Source organism: Orbicella franksi, chromosome 3 (genome assembly GCF_964199315.1).
Source record: "Orbicella franksi chromosome 3, jaOrbFran1.1, whole genome shotgun sequence".
NCBI classification, from domain to species: Eukaryota; Metazoa; Cnidaria; class Anthozoa; order Scleractinia; family Merulinidae; genus Orbicella; species Orbicella franksi.
Genome location: NC_138147.1, coordinates 22,534,222 through 22,554,521, shown reverse-complemented (window position 1 = coordinate 22,554,521; position 20,300 = coordinate 22,534,222). Strand labels below are relative to the sequence as shown.

The 20,300-nt window shown below is 39.9% G+C and overlaps 1 protein-coding gene across 1 annotated transcript in view; it reads right to left on the bottom strand.

Moving 5' to 3' along the window:
- The window catches only part of LOC145482674 (endothelin-converting enzyme homolog), a 237,657-nt gene that overhangs the window by 143,215 nt on the left and 74,142 nt on the right, over positions 1-20,300 (bottom strand). Inside the window, exons 7-8 of the mRNA XM_081461309.1 lie at positions 15,296-15,429; positions 12,316-12,547 (exon numbers count right to left, since the gene is read on the bottom strand). Of these exons, the coding sequence (XP_081317435.1) occupies positions 12,316-12,547; positions 15,296-15,429 (366 nt within the window). The remainder of the gene's footprint in view (positions 1-12,315; positions 12,548-15,295; positions 15,430-20,300) is intronic.

Genomic DNA, 20,300 nt, shown 5'->3' with positions numbered 1-20,300 from the left:
GCGGATATGGGATTTCGCTATGGCAGGACTTGTTATCGGTAATTGTCGATATATAGATAGGACTGATGTACAAATAACTACTTCTTCCGATGTATTTCAAATCAAATTAGACAGCATTTAAAAATTTGTAATTATTTTAACTCATCCCTGGCTGTCAAGGCCGATTATTAAACACGCTCTGAGTTTTCGGCTCACACAAAAGATTTATAAATCGAAGCGGGTTAGTCTGACATGTAATTTTAAAGAAATCTGCAGGGCATTTGAAGTTCCCACGGTACCCTAAGAAATTCAATAAATTCACCCAAAAAAATGCGTGCAATCGCTATGCATCAATGAACACGAGAACACGAAAAACCTTGCGCCAGTCTACGAAACATAATGAATCAAAGCTTGTAACATGGAAGCTTTTTTATAAATACTGGTAAGACTGGCAAATGAAGAGATCAGCGTAAATTTTCATTTTCTGCTTCTGCATAGCATCTCTCTGGGCGATGTTGGCTGATGGTTCTTGAGGTGTAAATTTCGGTTGCGTATACTGACTGACTGGTAACTCTGATATTGTGGTCTTGAGCTTTCTGTTGTTTAAAGCTTCACATGGGGACACATTGGTGGTAGAGTGAGGTGATAAGTTAATAAAGATGGTGAATTTTTGAGTGAGGTGTTGCACGATATTGACGTAAGAATTCGTACAATTCTTGCTTCCAATTTTTGCCTTCTAGGGGGGGGCAATTCTGATGGATTTTTCGAAGGTCTTGTGATTGCTATTTCAGGATCTATATATTTGGATAATTTCTAGGAAACTTTGGTAGAAATACAATTATCAAAAGGGCATGCGACATCAAAGAAAAGCATTTCTTTTCCTGTTTGTTCTTGATGAAAATGTCAGGCTAGTTGGGGGAGATTTCTCTGTCTGTTTGGATAGGCAAATGACAGAGGATGGTGATGTCACCCGTCTCCTCCACTGTCTTTGAACTATGTTCATACTACTTGTCTACTGTATCTAATCCATACTCCTTCCAGATCTCCCAGTGTACATAAGGCTACCACTATGTTACGCTGAGGTATGTATCATTATTTTTATCATTATTATGTTATTATCATTATTCTTATTCTTATTGCTATCATTATCATTATCATTATTACTATTATTATTATTATTGTTATTATTATTATTATTATTATTATTATTATTATTATTATATAGCAATTGATGGTATTGAAGCTGGTTTCTTCACTGGCGCCGGGCACCAAGAAACACTCTTTGTTTGTTTTTTTCTCTTCCCTACATCTACAGCTCCCATGAAAATGCACTAATTAATGCTTGTAATAGCATGCATAAGAACGTGCATGAATGTTTAAGAATAGCGTGTATAAAAATGTCGTAATTTATGCGCCAGTAGTCAGTTGTTATTTGTAACTTGATGGTTGTCTCTTCGCTTTAAAGAGTTTCTTCTGAGTTTTACAACGTTCTTCTTGTGCTGTTAAAACATAATGGCAGTGTGTGTTTAACTCTGTGTCCATCATCAAACAACGTAAAACGTTTACGATGCCGGGAGACGTTTAGGATGCCTTGCATCCTTGCGATGCAAGGATCGGTGCAACTGCTCAACCTCAAACGTCACAATCGACAGTACTTTACCAGATTTCGCTGCCCCAGTCTTTAGACATGGAGACCACAGGAGAAATCGCCGAGAACTGGAAGTTGTGGAAAGAGAAGTACAATAACTATTTTGTCATTTCAAGATTAGACCGGGAAAGCCACGAATATCAGCTCGTTATGTTTAAGCATGCGATCGGCGACAATGGTCTCAAGTTGATCAAAACGTTCAGTTATTCCAAAGGGGAGAATGCAAACGACTGGCATATAGTTATGGGCAGGATGGAAAAGCATTGTATCAGGAAAGTAATCGAGATTTTTAATTTGAAAGATATTGTTTCAATAAAAGGGACAAACTTCCTTCAGAAACGGTTGACAATTTCGTCACTGAGTTGAAGACCTTGGCCCAAATGTCCAATGTTTGTGATTGTTTACGTGACAGTTTCAAACGTGATCGTATCGTACTGGGAATCAAGAACACGCAAACCACTAAAAGCTTCTTATGATGAGCGACCTCACCTTAAACTGATGTATTGATGGGTGTCGCAGCGAAGAAGTTACTTCAATGCAAATGAAGTCGCTCTCCGAGCCCACCGACAGCGTTCGTCAAGTCAAGTCGAAATGAAAAAAATCAGATAGGCCTGCAGATGGAAAGTTAAACGTGCAATCTAAGAAGATCACTTGTAAGTTTTGCGGGTATGAGCATCAACTGGAGAAAAGAAGTGCCCAGCATGGGGCAAGAGGTGCAAAAAGTATAAACAGATGAACCATTGTACCAACAAGAAGCTCTTTCTCAGAAAGAAATGGTGTTTCGTTTCCGGAAAGGTATTCAAAGTCTGAGAAAGGCAGGGGTTTTGATATCTTGTGCATGAGACGTCATGGGGTGAGGGGGATACGTGCTAATGCGCCGCTTTGCACCGCACTGATCTGCTCAGTTGTCAGAGGCTGGGGTTTTTCGGCCAGGTGAGGTTTAGTACTGAACCTATTGTAAAAGAGAAAGGGCCAATTAATTTAAGTTGTCTACGCATGTATTAGTTATTACAGTCAACGTGCTTCGAAAGGTATTTACTTGTGATACTTCACTTTGACTCTGCCCTAAGGGAGGGGAGGGGAGGGGAGGTGCTCCCTTATATCGGCTATATAGATATGTCCATCGTCAGAGGGACATGTTTTTAAAGACATTTTAGTCAGAAGTAGAGTATCGATTTTGGTCATTTTGGTCTGAAACTGGTTATGGTTTTTGCACTCTAGTCTTGAATTAGGTATGTTTTTTAGAAGAAGCTACTTTTTTCATCATTATCGATAAGACCAGCAACTGAAGCCATTCACAATACCTTTAAAATCATTCTGAAGTAGAGAAGTGCGGCAGGTCTGAAACAGGGTATTAATTTAAGGGTCAGGCCATGAATAGGTTAGAAAAATCGCAGACTTTGTTCTTTAATAAGGTAGGTGCTTTGGGAAGCGGGCCGCACAACCCCGCCAAATTTTTCAGAAATTCATAATATTGTGTGTGAGGGTAAATAAAGCTAAGAGGCAAAAGCATTTGACGCATAATTTTTCCATTTCTGTGCCGGGCAGTCCTTGATTCGAATGGATGCGGCACTCTACGTTTCGTTGTCAGTGACGCGGCATATTTTTCTTCTCAAAAAGGACGCCTCATGTGTGACGACACTTGTACAATTATTCCTCCACTTTCGCTTGAATATTACGAAGCTAAAATAAAAATGCTATCGGCGTTTTTATGGAAACCAGCTCTTGAAATACCGCGGTATGTCGAAATAAAAATTTTCATATTTTTAAAAGGGCGCTCTAAGAAGTAAAGCTACTGGAATTGTGGCGGAAAATTCGAGAAATTCAACTAAATCTGTAAAAATGTCGACACCTACAATATGAAAAAAACTCATAAAAAAGCCATATTGTGCATTTTTTGCAATATACCAACATTAATTAAATTACAATATGATGAATTAGTTACCTTCGGTAATCCACAATATATCGTATCTGTAGTATCGTCGTCCAAACGCACCAAGTGCGTGTTCTTTTCCCATAAACAGCCACAGAAAAGGGGCGGGATTGTTATTCCTGACAAGTTCTCTGATTGACCAAAATTATGTCGCCGTAGTTGCGATCTTAATCACATTTAAATCAAGCACGGAAACAGATACCTTCGTTTCTCTAGAATACATCGTTTCAGTAAGACTTAGGAACATTTAAGTCGCCAATTATTTCTACCTGCATGATATTTTAATTTCCTCTTCTTTCCGTGTCAGGAAATAAAATTTAGTTTCGAGAAGTTATTTTTCCTGAAAATGTTTACCTTGTGAATTACAAGCGTTTACCCTGATAACATTCATACTCACTCTGAAACGGAAAACAGTACCATTTCTTTGTTGAACTAAACAAAACTATCTGCTTCCATCGGCTTAAAATATCGCATTGGTGGACAAATCGCGTGGTGGGGCGGTGTCTCTACTTCGAAAATATATTTCTTTTACACTATCACTATCAAGTCCAGTTCGCAGTTTTCTTGTGTGAGATAATACCGAGAAACGAGAGTTCTGAAACGTTGCAAATGACACATTTTGTTGCGATGCACCGAGTTTTGGTTGAAATTTTGCCCCCGTATTTACATTAACAATTACGAACTTTACTCTGATTGGATATTACAAATCACTGTGTAAATAGTTCACCCCTTAACTGAAAACAATACCGTTTCGTTTCTGAGGAAACGAAACAAAAAATGTTCTAGGAGAACAACAGTTTAAAATATTGAAAGCGAAGAAGAGCTTGAAGAGATCAGTGTCGTGAGGATATATGCTGTAAAAGGAAGGGCTGTTTTTGTGAAGATGGTAGTTAAACAACAACTGGTCCGATTCGAAACTAACTGTGGTGCGAGTGCGAATATCTTATCAATCAAATAAACCGAAGGCGAGGGGCTCGCTCCATGTTCGCAAACATGAGTGATGTGAGATGGTACCAAAGTGAAGCCTTACCTGTGCTTTAAAGGTCGTGAAGCCCAGGAACAATGAAAAGTTTAAGATCAGATTTTTTATCTTAATAAGAGCCTGATACCATGACTTGGTTAAAATGAGACGGTGAAGAAGAAGCTGTTGACTATTCCTAAAAAGATTTCGTCTTTGTTGTGGAGGATGTGAACAGTGACCTGATAGATAAGTACCCAGCTGTGTCCAACAAGAGTCTTGGAACACTTTCTGGGAAAGTACATCTCCAAGTTGATCCTGACTCAAAGCTTGTTTTCCACCCAGTATGGAAAATACCTGTGTCCATGTGGGAGAAGTTGTAAGAGGGATATTACATAGGCTGGAAAGTCTCAAGGTTATTACTCCCAATGACCGACCGCCAGATGGGTCAGTCAGATTGTGGTACCTGTTAAGGATTCTGGTGAGCTGGGTGTTTGCATCGATCCCAGACCTCTTTATGTTGCTTTGAAGAGAAAACATTACCAAATTCCAGTTGTCGATGATTTTTTGCCTGACCTGACAGATGCACGTGTGTTCACTAAAGTCGATTGCACTTTGGCATCTGGAGCGTCAGCGCCATCTGGAGCTGGATTATCGATCTAGCATGCTCACAAACCTCGCTACGCCATATGGGTGATATCGTTGGCTTTGTTTACCTTTTGGTCTCAACGTTTCCAGTGAGATATTTCAAACATCTCCTTCAAGAATTAGGTGGTCTTTCCGGTGTAAAGTGGTTTGCAGATGATGTCCTGATACATGGCACAAGTGAGGCTGATCATGACAGCAGTTTGGAGGGGTTTCTGAGCAGATGTCAGCAGAAAGGCATCAAGCTTAACAGTATGAGGCTAGAGTTAAAAACTTAAGAACTTCCATTCCATGGACATCTGCTTACCACGGAGGGTTTAAAGCCAGATCCCGAGAAAGCGAATGCTGTAGTAAAGATGCCGCGCCACGAGACGACACAATGAAGCTTAATGGAATGGTAAACTACCAAAGTCACTTTCTCCCTCATCTGTCTGATGTCATGAGGCCTCCCCGAGGTCTTACCCACAAAGACACAGTATGACGCTGGGATGACCCGCAAGAGAAAGCTTGGAATGATGTCAAGAATCTCATATTGTCTGCACCTGTTTTGGCGTATTACAAGTGCACGGAAGTTCTTGAAATCCAGTGTGATTGCATTCAGAGTGGTCTTGGAGCAGCTATAATGCAAAATGGGCACCCCATTGCCTACGAAAGTAGAGCCTTGATAGAAACTGAGTCCTGTTACGTGCAAATTGAGAAGGAGATGTTAGCAATTGTTTTCTCAGTGGAGAAGTTCAATGATTACACGTTCGGTCGAAAGACCATTGTCCATACTGACCACATGCCTTTAGAATCGATCGTCAAGAAGCCGATATACCGTGCCCCTAAGAGATTTCGAGGAATGATGATCCGTTCCAGAAATATGACCTAAAAACTAGTAGTAATCAAAGACTATGAGTGCGTTCGTTTTCTACGCCTGTGATATGACTTAAATAGCTGTCTGTTGCTGAAATCATTATCTTTGTGAACAGCTGACGTTTTACAGAGAGATGTAACATAATAACAAAGTCCACTATTTTTCTGTAGATTACAGTCAAACCTCTATTAAGCAGCCACTCTGGGGGACAAGGCAACTGGCCGCTTAATAGAGGTAAAACAATACAAAATCACCCTTGGGACGGCAAGAAGCTGACCGCGGCTGCTTAATAGAGGTGGCCGTTAATAGAGGTTTTTATTACAGTGTATGGCTGACAATTTTTCCGGGATTTTGGCCGTTGGCTGCCAAATAAAAGTTGGCCGCTTAATAGGGGACCGCTTGATAGAGGTTCGACTGAATTTTGATTTCGTTGCGTTATTTTTGACACGTTGCGTGACGGCTCCAGTTTCGACAAGTCACAAGTTAAAAAAATCATGCTAAAATCTCATTTTTACACTTGTGTTACATCTAGTATTCTAAGCTGGAAGCACAAATATCAGCTAGCATTTGCACTCGCGTGCCGGTTTATCCGTGGTTTATCGTAAATAAACTCTGTGCAACTGGCAACTGATTCGAATATTTCCGCTGATGAATAGAAATAGTCAGCATTTACATTGCTGTTCCTTAGTTCTGGTTTTTTCTTATAGATCATAGCTTCAGAGTACTCTTCCATCGATTCAATTTTGAGCTTCACTGGATACGGAATATTTGTGGCCACTGGAACTAATTAATTTAAGTCGCCAAATTTGTTTAATGTAATCAAAATATAGCCAATGAAATATAGCTGTTCCCACGGTTAACATCCCAAAGCCAAGAGTTGTGTGCCAAAAGGCTGTCATGTCGCATCCTGACAAAAGAGGCCACTCACGGTCCAGAATCAGAACAACAAAAAAGCGATCGCGAACAATCTAAAATGTAAATCATCTTGTATACACGTGCTTTGCGATGATGTAATTTGTTTTCGCCCGGCCAAAAAAAATAGAACTTAGTCTTCATTGGGACTGCACTCCCTTTTCTGTCAGATGCAATCAGAGTGAAAAACCAGTTCAAAGAAAACTCCAAAACGTCGAAAACAACGAAAGAGGCCACAAAAGAGAACAAGAATGACGTTAGCAGATGGCCACGAAATGTACAGCGCATGATTTCGCCATGATGTCATTTATTTTCGCCCTTGCTGCGGGGCGGCCAAATCGGTGTCGCAAGATCGTACCAAAGTGTACCGTCCCATGAAACTTGGCGGAAGTCTGCATTAGGACCGCGTTCTAAGAACGCAATCAGGCCTAGAAATCCGGTGGACACACTATCCAGAGCTTATCTTCCCTCGCGTGTACAAGTTGAGTCAGAATTTTGAACTATCAATGTCATGAACTATCTACCGATATCTCAACCGAGGCTTTTGCAGATTCAGCATGAGACAGAGAAGGCAGTTATTCAGCAGGGCTGGCCTGATGAAAAGAGTGCCCTGCCTCCTGTTGTCTGTCCGTATTTCAACATGAGAGACAAATTTTCCGCTCAGGATGGGATTATTTTCAAAGGAGAGAGAGTAGTAGTCCCAAAAGCTGACAGAGGTGAACTTCTCAGGAGAATTCACAACAACTCACACCTGGGAGTTAATGGTTGTCTTAATAGAGTGCGCGAGTGTCTTTATTGACCTAGCATGACCGGGGACATCAAGAATCACATATCTACTTGTGAAGCCTGACTGTAGAGACTACGAGCAAAGCCAGTTCAAGGAAACACTCAAGAGTCACCAAACGCCTAGAGGCCCCGTTAGTACGTTGCAGCTGACCTTTTCGGGTTAGAGGGAAAGAGCTACTTGGTAACATCTGATTATTTCAGTGACTTCTTTGAACTTGACCACCTCAGAAGTACAACGTCAGTGTCCGTAATCAGGAAGCTCAAATTGCATTTTCCGAGGCAAGGCATACAGGAACAGCTACAAGTTGACAAAGGACCGCAGTTTTCTTCTAGTAATTTTCTGAAATTGTCACGAGTGGGACTTTGATAACCGGATTTGATCAAGATCTTGCAAAGATCCTTGGTAAGATCCTAACAGGATCTTTGCTAGGATCCCTCAAGATCCTTGAGGATTCTATGAGGATCTTTGAAAGATCTTTAAGGAATCTTTTGAAGGATCTTGCAAAGATCTTTGCTAAGATCCTTCAAGATCTTTAAGGATGTGACCAAGATCTTGCAAAGATCTTTGGTAATATTCTAACAGGATCTTTGCTAGGATCCTTCAAAATCCTTGAGGATTCAATGAGGATCTTTTGAAGGATCTTACAAAGATCTTTGCCAAGATCCTTCGAGATCTTCAAGGACCCACAATACACTGCCTACCGTACTTCAAATTAGCCCAGCTCAGCGCCTTCTTGACAGAAGAACAAGACGTCCTTTACTCACGTCTGCTGGTTTCCTTGAACCATCTGTAGCTGATGAAGATACAACCCGCACGAAGCTTCACTTGCGCCCGCAACAGCAAGCTCGTTTTTACAACAGAAGCGCCAATGACGTATACACCATGAAGAATGGCGATGCTGTAAAAGTTTAGCCATTGAAGGTTGGAAAGAATGATTGACAGTAAAGAGTTGTCAAGAATCGTTTGAGTAAAAGATGCTGCAACGTGGAGCTTCTTCAAGGCGTTCTTTGGAGGAGCAGAATTCGTCTTAGGAAGACCAACCAACCCACTCTACGGCCGATGACACTCAACGAGAGCAGTGTAACGTGCCACAGTCATAAGAGCCCGTGGAGACTGTAACTGAAATCTATAAGGTGCCGTCTCAATCTGTGGCTGAAGTACCGGCTGAAGTATCTCTCCCTACTACACCTGTCAAAGCACCTGAGCCAAGAAGGTCTCAGTGCATCCGCAGAGTCCCAAAACATCTTGAGGACTATGTTTTAGCCTAAATGCTTGAGCCCTGAATTGTTGCAGCTCAAGGACTGTTTTTCTTATAAAAGAGAGGGTGTGATAATGTGTTACAACGCGAACTGTTATAGTTTAAGGACTCTTTTTGTTAGAAAAGGGAGGGTGTGATAATGTACTAATTTGTGCTTGTAATGACATAGGGATTTGCATGAATGGTTAAGAATAGCGTGTATAAGAATGTCGTAATTTATGCGTCAGTAGTCAGTTGTTAGATGCAACTCGACGCTTAAGATCTCTTCGCTTTAAAGGATTTTTTCAGAGTTTTACAGCGTTCTTCTTGTGCTGTTAAAACAGGAACTTCCTTAGAATTCTTGCCGACCCCAACAATGCACATCTCTGGATCAGTTCAACAGGAATGCTCCCCCCTCCCCTCAATAGTTCTCAGGTTGTCTTTCAGTCTCAGTGGTATTGGTGTCAATGCTCCCACTACCACTGGAATAGCCTTTGACCTCCGATCCCAAATTTTTGCAACTTCTCTCACAAGATCTTGGTACTTTTTAACTTTTTTGTCTTCCGTCCCTCTCACCCTACCATCATTTGAAAGTGCCACATCTAAAATTTGATAGCTCTTGTCTCTCTGGTCGATGATCACCAAACCTGGACTCCTAGACCCTATGTTATTAAAGTTTCCAGTCATCATTTCAAGCACACTCTCCGGGACATGGTCATACCACCTCTCATTTCGCTCGAACCCAGATTTTCCTGACAAGTCCCAATGGATCACTCTAGCCGTATTGTCATGTCTGTCATGTCATGTTTTGTCTTCTTTTTTCACCAGTTTTGAGCGGGAAGTTACAATATGGCTGATGGTTTCATTACTCTGCTTGCAAATTCTACATTTGAGATCTTTCTGAGACTTGTCAACCATCGTTTTAATATAATTTGTTTGTATTGCTTGATCTTGCAACAATGATGAGAGCTTCTATTTATCAATTATTATTATTATTATTATTTTTACTGTAACTATTATTATTATTATCATCATCGTCATTATATTTTTATCACAATTCACTGTTAAAAATACGGGCAAACGTAAACGACGTTTTGAGCATTCTTCGTTCATTCTTAAGTTCAATGATGAGGGTAGAAATTAACATATAGGAATATATATACAGGAAGAGAGACAATGAGGTAATGTCCTGGTTTCCTATGATGTTGCTTCATTATTCACCAATGTGCCTTTGGAAGAAACCATACACTTACTTGCTGACAAAGCTTTTTTGAATGATTGGTTCAACGAAACGCACCTTCCTAATCTCAGCAAGTAAGACCTTGTCGATCTTCTGAGAGGGGCAACAAACTATCAGCTTTTCCTGTTCAATGGCCAACTATACGAACAGAGCGATGGCGTTACCATGGGCTCCCCGCTCGGTTTCCTGCTGGCTAATGTCTTCATGTGCGGCGAAGCCAAGATGCCCACATATAACAGGAGAAATGTGGACGATACGTTAACCATTAACCATTCCTTTAGACTCTTAATCAGCTGTCATTCGTCGGTTAAGTTTCCCATGGAGATGGAAAACAATAGTATGCTTCCCTTTCTCGGGGTAAATGTAGCGTCATATGATGAGCTCTTCGACCAATCAGAATGTCCAATTCTTATATTAACCTCTGAAAATTATACTAAATATAAATATATATATGTATATATATATATATATATATAGACAAGCTCGTGGTTTCGTAACACTTCGCCGTGCTATATACTACTGGTTGACTCGTGGAGTCTGCGACCGCTGAAAGGACATGATTTATAACTTGCACAGATCCCGCTACGGGCTTGGTTATTTGTCCCAAACAACCAAGAGAGAAGAAGTTACCACTGATAGCGGGCCACAGCGAGAACCCCCTCTTTGGTTAACGGAAAAAGCGCGGAAACACCGATCTTCTATATATGAGATCTAGAAGACTTATGGATGATGGAGATAATGGACAAGAATTCATTCAAGCACAGGATTGAACAGGAGCAGGGCTTGTAATGGTCACCCATACCCATTGCCGGACCCAGGAGCGGGATGTAAATGGACGATCATATTCATTTTACACATCAAGGACTTTCCGTGTGTTCGGACAGTGCACTCAATTGTTTTAGGACTAAACCAAGTTCTAAGACCAAATCAAAGTTCTTTAATTAGGAACGATGCGAACAGCATAAACAACTTTAGAACATTACAAACCAGTGAATTGCGTCATACGAACGTCAACAATGGCATTAGCGCGCGAAGCCGACAGTGCACGTTAAACGGTAATAAATTAAGCCATTTACCACTGGGCTGTAAACAAGTAAACAATTTTATTAAGCAATTAATTGTGTCAAAAGAACGTAAACAAAAAAATGAGCTTTGGAAAGTATAAATAGGGCAATAATACGATAATTGAGTGTAACCTTTCGCGCCCTGGAGAAGCCAAACGGCGCGTGTGGGCGAAATAAAAGGTCTTGTGGCAAGTGCATTCTCCGTGCGCGCTATGTACGTTCGTGATACCTTAGAGCAGGCATAACCTGGAATATATCCGTGGCGGGATCTGTGTAAGTTATATATATGTACTTTTGCCCGTATTTTTTACCTTGAATTGTAATTAAAATATAATGATAATAATAACAAACAGGAGCTCTCATCATTGCTGTGCTTGCCTCGTTTATTGTTTATTTATTGCGTTTCTTTACTGTGTTGTACTGTGTTTATTTACTGTACTCGTTTCATTGTGCTTGCCACCACCTCGCTAATGCTTGTTTGAACCCAAAATAAGTGTTTTGTATGGGTATGAATTACTAGAGAAACAGCTTTATAAGTATGAAATAGTGACTTGAAAATAGCTTTTTTTGTCATTTGTAAAGTTTGTCAGTTTCTGGAAAGGTTTTATAACGTGGTTATTTTTCTTGTTAATAAACTTTCAGTAACAGCTTTAATGACCTTATCAAACTGCTAACACTATATTTGCTAAATTTAGAGAACAATGTTTAGTTGAGCGAATACATTTGCACTCCAGTACCTTAGAAACAGTTTGGGAAAACTGAACATTTAGCTGATTACCAACTACCTTTTGCTATCTAAATTAACAGATGTAGCAAGTTTAAAATATCTTACGTTTTGAGGTTTAGTTCAGAGTGGGAACAAAATCAGTTTGCTCTGACAAAACAATGACTAACACTCAAAGCATTAGCTTTTCAAACTTACTCCAGCGTGATAAAAAGCTACATTACAGTAAATAATTGCCCGACACTACAAGTATAATAATAATAATATACATTGCACTACATTGTAGCTGCTTATTGTAGCTACCAAAATAATTGCTTGTATGTAACCCTTACCGATTCCTTATCTTTTCTGTTAAACTTCTCATCGAGAAAAACAACACCCAGAGGATCTCCGATCTCATTGTCATAGCGACTCATTTCTGTAATGCATTTTTGCCAGATGTCTGTCTCACCCGTGGTTCCCGTGACAACCTTCCGATAGTTGTAGAAAGCCCTGTGATACTCTTCGCTTAAATAGGGGGCCAAATGAACAACTGCTTGCCACATCATGTAGTTAGCAATAAGCCTATCAATAAAACAAATGAAATATTATTATTTCGGATTACGACAATGAATTGCATGTTAACTCTGAAGTTTACACCACAACCAATCATTGGGTTTGTACTACCATCAGTCCCAACTTACCTCAACTCAACTTCATGAATGATACATTTAATTATATCTCATTTCTACAGTATTGTGCAAAAGTAATGCAAGCAAAGTTTGCCAAATTTTGTACCTCGTTATCATCATTTGCATGGGCCTAATGCGACTAGTATGCTTTTTGGACAATGCAGGAGGTATTTCAAAAACGACAACCTGAAATACTAAAAAATGACATGATATTGGAATAAGAAATCCTTTATTCCATGGTTTAACATATAATGTGTGGCTTCTAATTGCATATATTTTCCCTGTTGGAACTCACAAGATATGCACGCAAATTATTTTAATATCGTGTTCAAAAAATTACAAAATCAAATCATATTTTTAAAGTCAGTTTGCCCAAAACAATTTTTAACCAAACTCAGTGAGTTTCACTTGCATTACCTAAATTGCACAATACTGTATGTGTCATTTACTGGCGGAAGGTCTACATCGAGGAAAACGTTACCTGAGGTCTCAAGTATGACCTGAGGCTGTAAGCTGAGGGTTGACTGACAAATAAACGTTGTATGTAAAAACATGCCAAAGGTAATAGCAAAAGATTAAGAAATCACAAAAATGTGCAGAGTAAAAAAAAATTCAAATTCCAGCACATACATGTACTCCAGAGTGAGGTCAAAAGTGTTTCATGATATGCGCCAAAGAAGCCAAATGAAAGCAGTAAGAATAAGAAGATTTTGAACTTGCAAAAATAAAAGACCAATGAAATGCAAGTTATTCATCTTGCAGCCCCGTAACACTTTTAAGCCCTCGCCAAACGGAGTCGCAAGTAGACGCAAGTTCTCAACTTGCGTCTACTTGCGACTCTGTTCGGCCAGGCCTTGCGTGCACTTGCGTTGACTTGCGATGACTTGCGATGACTTGCGCTCACTTTGGTCGAGATCAAATTTGCACGAAAGTCGACGCAAGTTTTTCACCGTTTGGCCACCCAACCCAAGTCAACGCAAGTTGAGAGGCGTCCATTAACCTATTATTAGCCAGTGAAATACACGATATTTCTGACTTGAAATGGGTTTTTATAGCGACTTGCGGGTACTTGCGAGGAAACTTGCGAGTCCGTTTGGCCACCCGACGCAAGTTTCTACGCAAGTTCAACTTGTGGCTACTTAGTTTGCGACTACTTGCAAGTCCGTTTGACCAGGGTTTTACCAACACTTTTTTTTGTTTTCCTGCATAATGTTTGCTTTGGCTAATAAAATTCGCTTTTGCTCTGATCAATAGCTTTCAATATCCATATCCATGTCTTTTTACCTCTATGTTGTGTCTTTTTCATTGGTTTTTTTTTTTTATTCACTTGCGTAGCTCTCAAATTAAATTGAAAAAGCAAGGTGATGTGAGCAGTCCTGTCTGTATCATGAAAAACTGTGCCACGTAAATAGCCGATCACATTCTTGGATTCAGGACTCTGGACCACTGAGCGGCTTGAGGCAAAAAAAATGCTTCATATAGATAGTATGCTTCTCGACTCAACATAATGAAGTTAGGTGGAAGGTAGAGTGGCATTTAGTTGTCCTAGTAAATTAGATTTGAGCCATGTCGGTGTTGGGGTAGAGAACAATTATTTGTTTTTGTGGAAGTGGAATTAAGTTAAATTGTGCTGGACCTATAACTCCAATCGAATTTGCCATTCTTGTGTAGGGAATGTGTCGTTATGACCTGTCCTGGTGAAGTTTTAATTGCTAAAGTGGTGTGTGGTGCTGTTGTGTTGCTGGAGAAGAGTTATATTACAGTGGTAGATCGTTGGGTTGAGTCGTTGATAGTGGGAGCACTTGTGCCACAGAGTTTAGTCTAGTCTGCTAGACTAATCTGAAGAAGATAGAGTCAACTATTGTGTTGGAGAACAGGAGTACATAACTCAGGGACTTAAAGGATAGTGTAAAATGCAACGTGGTGTGTTGCTGGAGAAGAGTTATATTACAGTGGTAGATCGTTGGGTTGAGTCGTTGATAGTGGGAGCACTTGTGCCACAGAGTTTAGTCTAGTCTGCTAGACTAATCTGAAGAAGATAGAGTCAACTATTGTGTTGGAGAACAGGAGTACATAACTCAGGGACTTAAAGGATAGTGTAAAATGCAACGTGGCTGACAAATTGACATGTTATGGAATGCCTATTCTTGATTTGAAGCATGATCTCGATTTGAAGTATGAACAGAAGGAACTTGGGACTGACTATCTGAAAAAGAAATTGAAAACTAAAGCGAAGACTGCCAACATTTCAGCTCAATGGTAACAAGTTGCCGTTTGAATTTGTTAGACTTCAGAATTTGTTAGACTTAGACAAGTGTTTTAGACTTTACTACTTTTAGCATCCACCTATCTGTTGGAGGGGACTTTGACCTGCGCAAATCAGGAGTTGGAGAATGCTAAAACTGACTGCTGAATAACCAAAACAAACCCGTATGTTTGCTGACAAGAGTCTAGATGGCCGGATGGAAATGGAGAAACATGAATCAGATGAATTAGCTGACGACAAAGAGGGTGAAGAGAAACTTCAATCAGCCGACAGAAGTCTACTTTCCAAGCTAAATGGACAAAAGTAAAATCATGATTGTTTCAGTTATGTAAAGGAGTCAATCATATATTGCCTAATTATAATTATGGTACCAACCTCTTTGATGTAACTGATGTCAAATCTGACATACTTGTTAAATATTCCAGGGCAAATACAGCAATCTTTTCATCTTCAGTTATCTCATAATTGGTGTCTTGAAACATTTTCTTTAGGTATAATAGCCAGTTAATCTTTAAAATACAATAATACAAAAACCAACTAATTAAGTCCCCCGTCACTTGTTATTCATTCTTCATGAATTCGACTGCTGGGAAGGTATCTCTTAGGACGTTGTTTCTTATTGTCTCTTGCTAAGACAACTCTCATGTATACAATGTACATGCACTTTAGAATACTATCTAAATTTATCGTGACATTTATATATTACGATGGCGGAAGCCTGTATGAAATTATCAATTACAAAGAAGAAGGAAGATATTTGCCATGAAATAAAGTAAAACGATTATAAAATTAATCATTGATACGTATTAAGAATCATTCATGAAGTTAATCCTCATGAAATAATCCCTGATGAATGCTTCTCTCATAAAATCATCTTTAAAAAAGATATGAATCAATCCGTTAACACATTTGTCGAGTCATTCATTCCTCATCATTAATCATTTTTTTGTTTTCATGATCGTATTTGTGATGAGGTCATCCCTCACAAAACGTTAAAAATACTGCAAACAGGGAGAAAATGATGCTCTACATTGACGCAAATAAAAGTACGATAGATGCTATTCGATCTCAGCAATTTTATTGATGTAAACATAAATCCATCATCCTTCCCTTTCTTGTCAGCAATTTAAACTTGAGAAGTTTGGTATCCCACTTCCATTTTGTCCATCTGATGAGAAACTTCCAATAAATTGACGCATCCTATAAACACTATTTTGCAAAGCTATTTTAGTACTACGTACTTTATTTCTTCAGACTGTTTTCACAAAGAAAAACAAGAGAATATATTAATGCTCACGCAAAGTAATACTACTTCGGGAGATGGTATAATTCCCCTGATAAATGCTGCAGCCAATCACATCGCGTGTAATGATAAAAGTACGATAGATGCTATTCGATCTCAGCAATTTTATTGATGTAAACATAAATCCATCATCCTTCCCTTTCTTGTCAGCAATTTAATTTTGAGAAGTTTGGTATCCCACTTCCATTTTGTCCATCTGATGAGAAACTTCCAATAAATTGACGCATCCTATAAACACTATTTTGCAAAGCTATTTTAGTACTACGTACTTTATTTCTTCAGACTGTTTTCACAAAGAAAAACAAGAGAATATATTAATGCTCACGCAAAGTAATACTACTTCGGGAGATGGTATAATTCCCCTGATAAATGCTGCAGCCAATCACATCGCGTGTAATGATAGATCTGGCAGTATTCTTTGCCAGACACTTGCTTCATGGTTCAGTTCACCTTGAAGTTCAGTTTGCGAAACAGAACTATTAAACTGGCAGATGAGTTCAACAATCCTCATTTTTTTTCGATTTTCCATTCCTACGGCCCCGTTACATTCTGCAATTCCTCATCCAGGACCCTATTTATTCCATTGCGTCGCCGTGCAGAACCGAATTATAACATTTCTCGTGATCCTCCTCATTTGTAGGGACATTAACCACATACCCCGGGAGAAACACCTCCTTCGCATAAACATAGCGAGAATCAATACAGGAGAAGTCATTAAAAGTGTTTCCTCTCAGCTACATGAACTATTAAATCAACCTAGTGCAGGGTTTTGTCACAAAGTTAATTAATACGAAGTTTTATTTCACTAACATAATCATGATCTGCTCTTTCTGAGAAAATAAATGAGGAGCTGACAAACGTAACAGTGCGGTTATTATATGTAGCTTTCAAACTTCGAAGCAAGTGCGATTTTTGCGGGCTTTGCGTACACGAATCAAATTTGCCGGCATGTGCACATTTTCCACAATGAAGCAGAGGCAATTTTTTTTATCGCCACCGTTGAAAAGTCACAAATGCAAACAGGTACTACGATTATCAGTTGAGTTAGGTGCGACGGAGTTTTGGGGACAAAGGTTTAGACTTAAAATTATTGTGTTGCCACGGGCAACGTTCCTCGTTTCCACTGGTAACACTATAGTCGTCTGCAATTTTGGGCGCTTTGCTGCAATGACGTCAAAAGCCGACAAGCTGCCACTGGAATGGAGCCAGTTGCCCGTGATAACAACACATGTTGAACGTCACATGTAAAACCTGGTCACCAAACTTTCGTGGCGCCTTACTTAACTGATAATCTTGGTAACAAGCAGGTAAATATTATGTGCTGTTCCAGTTTTCAAAGGTTTACAATTCAGCAGAATTGACCACCACAAACTGACCTAGCTCTTTTCGCGTCCGCGTGTTGAATGGGGCAGTCTTCGTCGTAAAATGTTACTCATTAAGATCAAAAGAACTCCAAATGTATTCTAAGCGACGGTTTGAAAGGTGTCTTAACAATAAAATCGTTCAACAACGCTAGTGTTCAGATTTTAAAACAAACAAAAACTCAAAAAATGTCCCAAAATCGAAGCACAAACGAAATGAGAACGCTGATTTTGCAGTGATACTTCATGAATGTGACAGAAAAGATATCACTGGAAGATATCACTCAAACCATTTACCCCAATGGACCTGATTCATCTGTAGCCCTTTTTCGTTACAAAAACTAAAAGCAATAGACATCAACTCGGAAAAAAATCCGAGCTCCTGATGGGATTTGAACCCACGACCCTCCGTATCTAGCCGGAAGCTCTAACCACAGAGCTACTGGAAACTCTATGATGAGCAAGGGTGAGCTCCAGTAGCTCAGTGGTTAGAGCGTCCGGCTAGATACGGAGGGTCCCAAAACTGGTATACAGTTAAGCCCAGTTCAGCGAATGTGTCAAGGGGAACCAGGACACCAGTCTCCATAGCAAAAACAACTGTTGTATCCTGAACTTCCTGTAGGAGTGATGGACAGGATCCATCAGAATCTGATTTTTGTTGAGTTGCTCGAAGTTTATTTACAGTCGATGTCCCGTAACCTGGCATTTCACGTCATCGACAAACCAGTAACGCCATTGCTTGGTATTACGGACTCTTTAAGCTTGAGTCTCATTCAGTTGAACAGTGAGTTCCATGAGGTTGACACCACTGATGCTCTCCGCGCAGCAATACTTGACCGGTACAAGGATTTATTTCAAGGTGATCTTGGCAATTTACCCGTTGTTTACAAAATGAGGTTTGATGCCAATGTAACCCTGTGATCAGACTATCGCGCAGAATATACCCCTTGCAATGGAGGAGAGTGTTAAAAGAGAACTTGAGAGGATGGTTAAGATTGGAGCGATCAAACCTGTGTCCGAACCGACTGAGTGCGCCTCACAAATGGTAGCGACGAGGAAGAAAGATGGCAGTATTCGCATTTGAATCGATCCCAGGGATCTCAATAACACTCTTCAACGACCCCATCATCCCATGAGAACGTTTGAAGATGTTGCATCGCACATGATCAATGCCACAGTATTCTCTACTCTTAACGCGAGAAGTAATTTCTGTCAAATCAAACTTGACTACGAATCTTCATTATTACTCATAACTTTCAACACACCATTTGGAAGATTCCGCTATCTGCCTTAGAAGTCTTCCAGCGTGCGATGGAAGAGATTTTTGCTGGGTAAACCTGTGCCATCATCGTTGATAACCTGTTAGTATGGGGCGAGGGAACAGCGGACTATGATGCAAACTTGAAGAAGGTGCTACAAAGAGCGCGAGAAATCAGCATGAAACTAGCTCCGAAGAAGTGCAAATTTCGCTTCGACCAAGTATCCCATGTTTGCCATCAGTTCACAAATGGCGGTTTTAAGCCCGATGAAACCAAAGTTGCTGCTATTAAAGAAATGCCAACACCGGATACTGCGTCGATTTCTTGGCATGACCAATTATCTCCACAAGTTCATCAGCAATTTCAGTGAGAGGCAAGCGCCACTACGCGAATCGCCGGGGAATTACGTACACTGGAGTTGGAAGCCAGCACAGCAACAAGCTTTCGGCGCCCTTAAGGTGGCCGAACACAGTTTTCAAGTGCCTATGCCTAATTCACCATTACTTTTAAACTATTTCTGCTTTGGCGCCCGTTTTTTGCAAGAGTCAAGGTTAACCACAGAAGGGTTTATTCTCGCATTTTGGCTAAGGTGTGTGCTGTTGCCATGACAACGGGGCTGGTTGAAAACAAGGCTTAAAAAATGGTTTTCGTTTATTTAAAAAAAATCCAGTCGTTAGATTTTTTTCATCATTTGCCCACCACGAATTGACATTAAATCCCTTCTGTCAACACTGTTCTAATAACATTTTGACATAGACGATTTTCGTAATTTGCCGTAAATCGTTTTCACTGCCTGTTCTGTATTATTAGAAATTCCCTGTGTCAAAATTCAGATTTTTTGTGATACATCATTCACGTGGTTTCTGAACTATTTTTTTGCCAAATTTCTTGAAATTCTAACGACCGGATCGTTAGAAATCGGCAAGTTTCTGCAAGAGCAATCGGTCTCAATTTTTGGAGCAACTGCGCATGCGCTGCATTCAACTGGGTTCTTTCGGTAACAAAGAAAAAGTTGAGAATTGCGGGGTTCTTTGCATCGCTACCTTTTTCAATATATCTTTGTAATAAAAGACTAAAGCCATCAATACACTGCGTTCAAATATAGAGAAAAATAGCACAGATAGTGCGGGTGTTGGGTAAATAAAATGATCGCTGGATCGCTCTATTGACGGCATATTTGTTTTTTCCAATCCTTGTGCGCGCGCTGAATTACATCAGCAAAAGCGCGCGCGACATAACTGGCAACAGTTTTAATAGGATGGTTACTGACGTCACCAGAACGCCAGTAAGCAACTTGTTTACGGAATATTTCAAAATATATCCTTACAATGCGAATGGAGAGCTTAAAACATATCTTGTAATAAAACTGAGCTTAAGCAAGCTACACTAAAGGCACATGGCAAATGACAGAGGTGTCGTACTCTAAAAAGTGTGACAGATAATGCCTTAGACCAGAC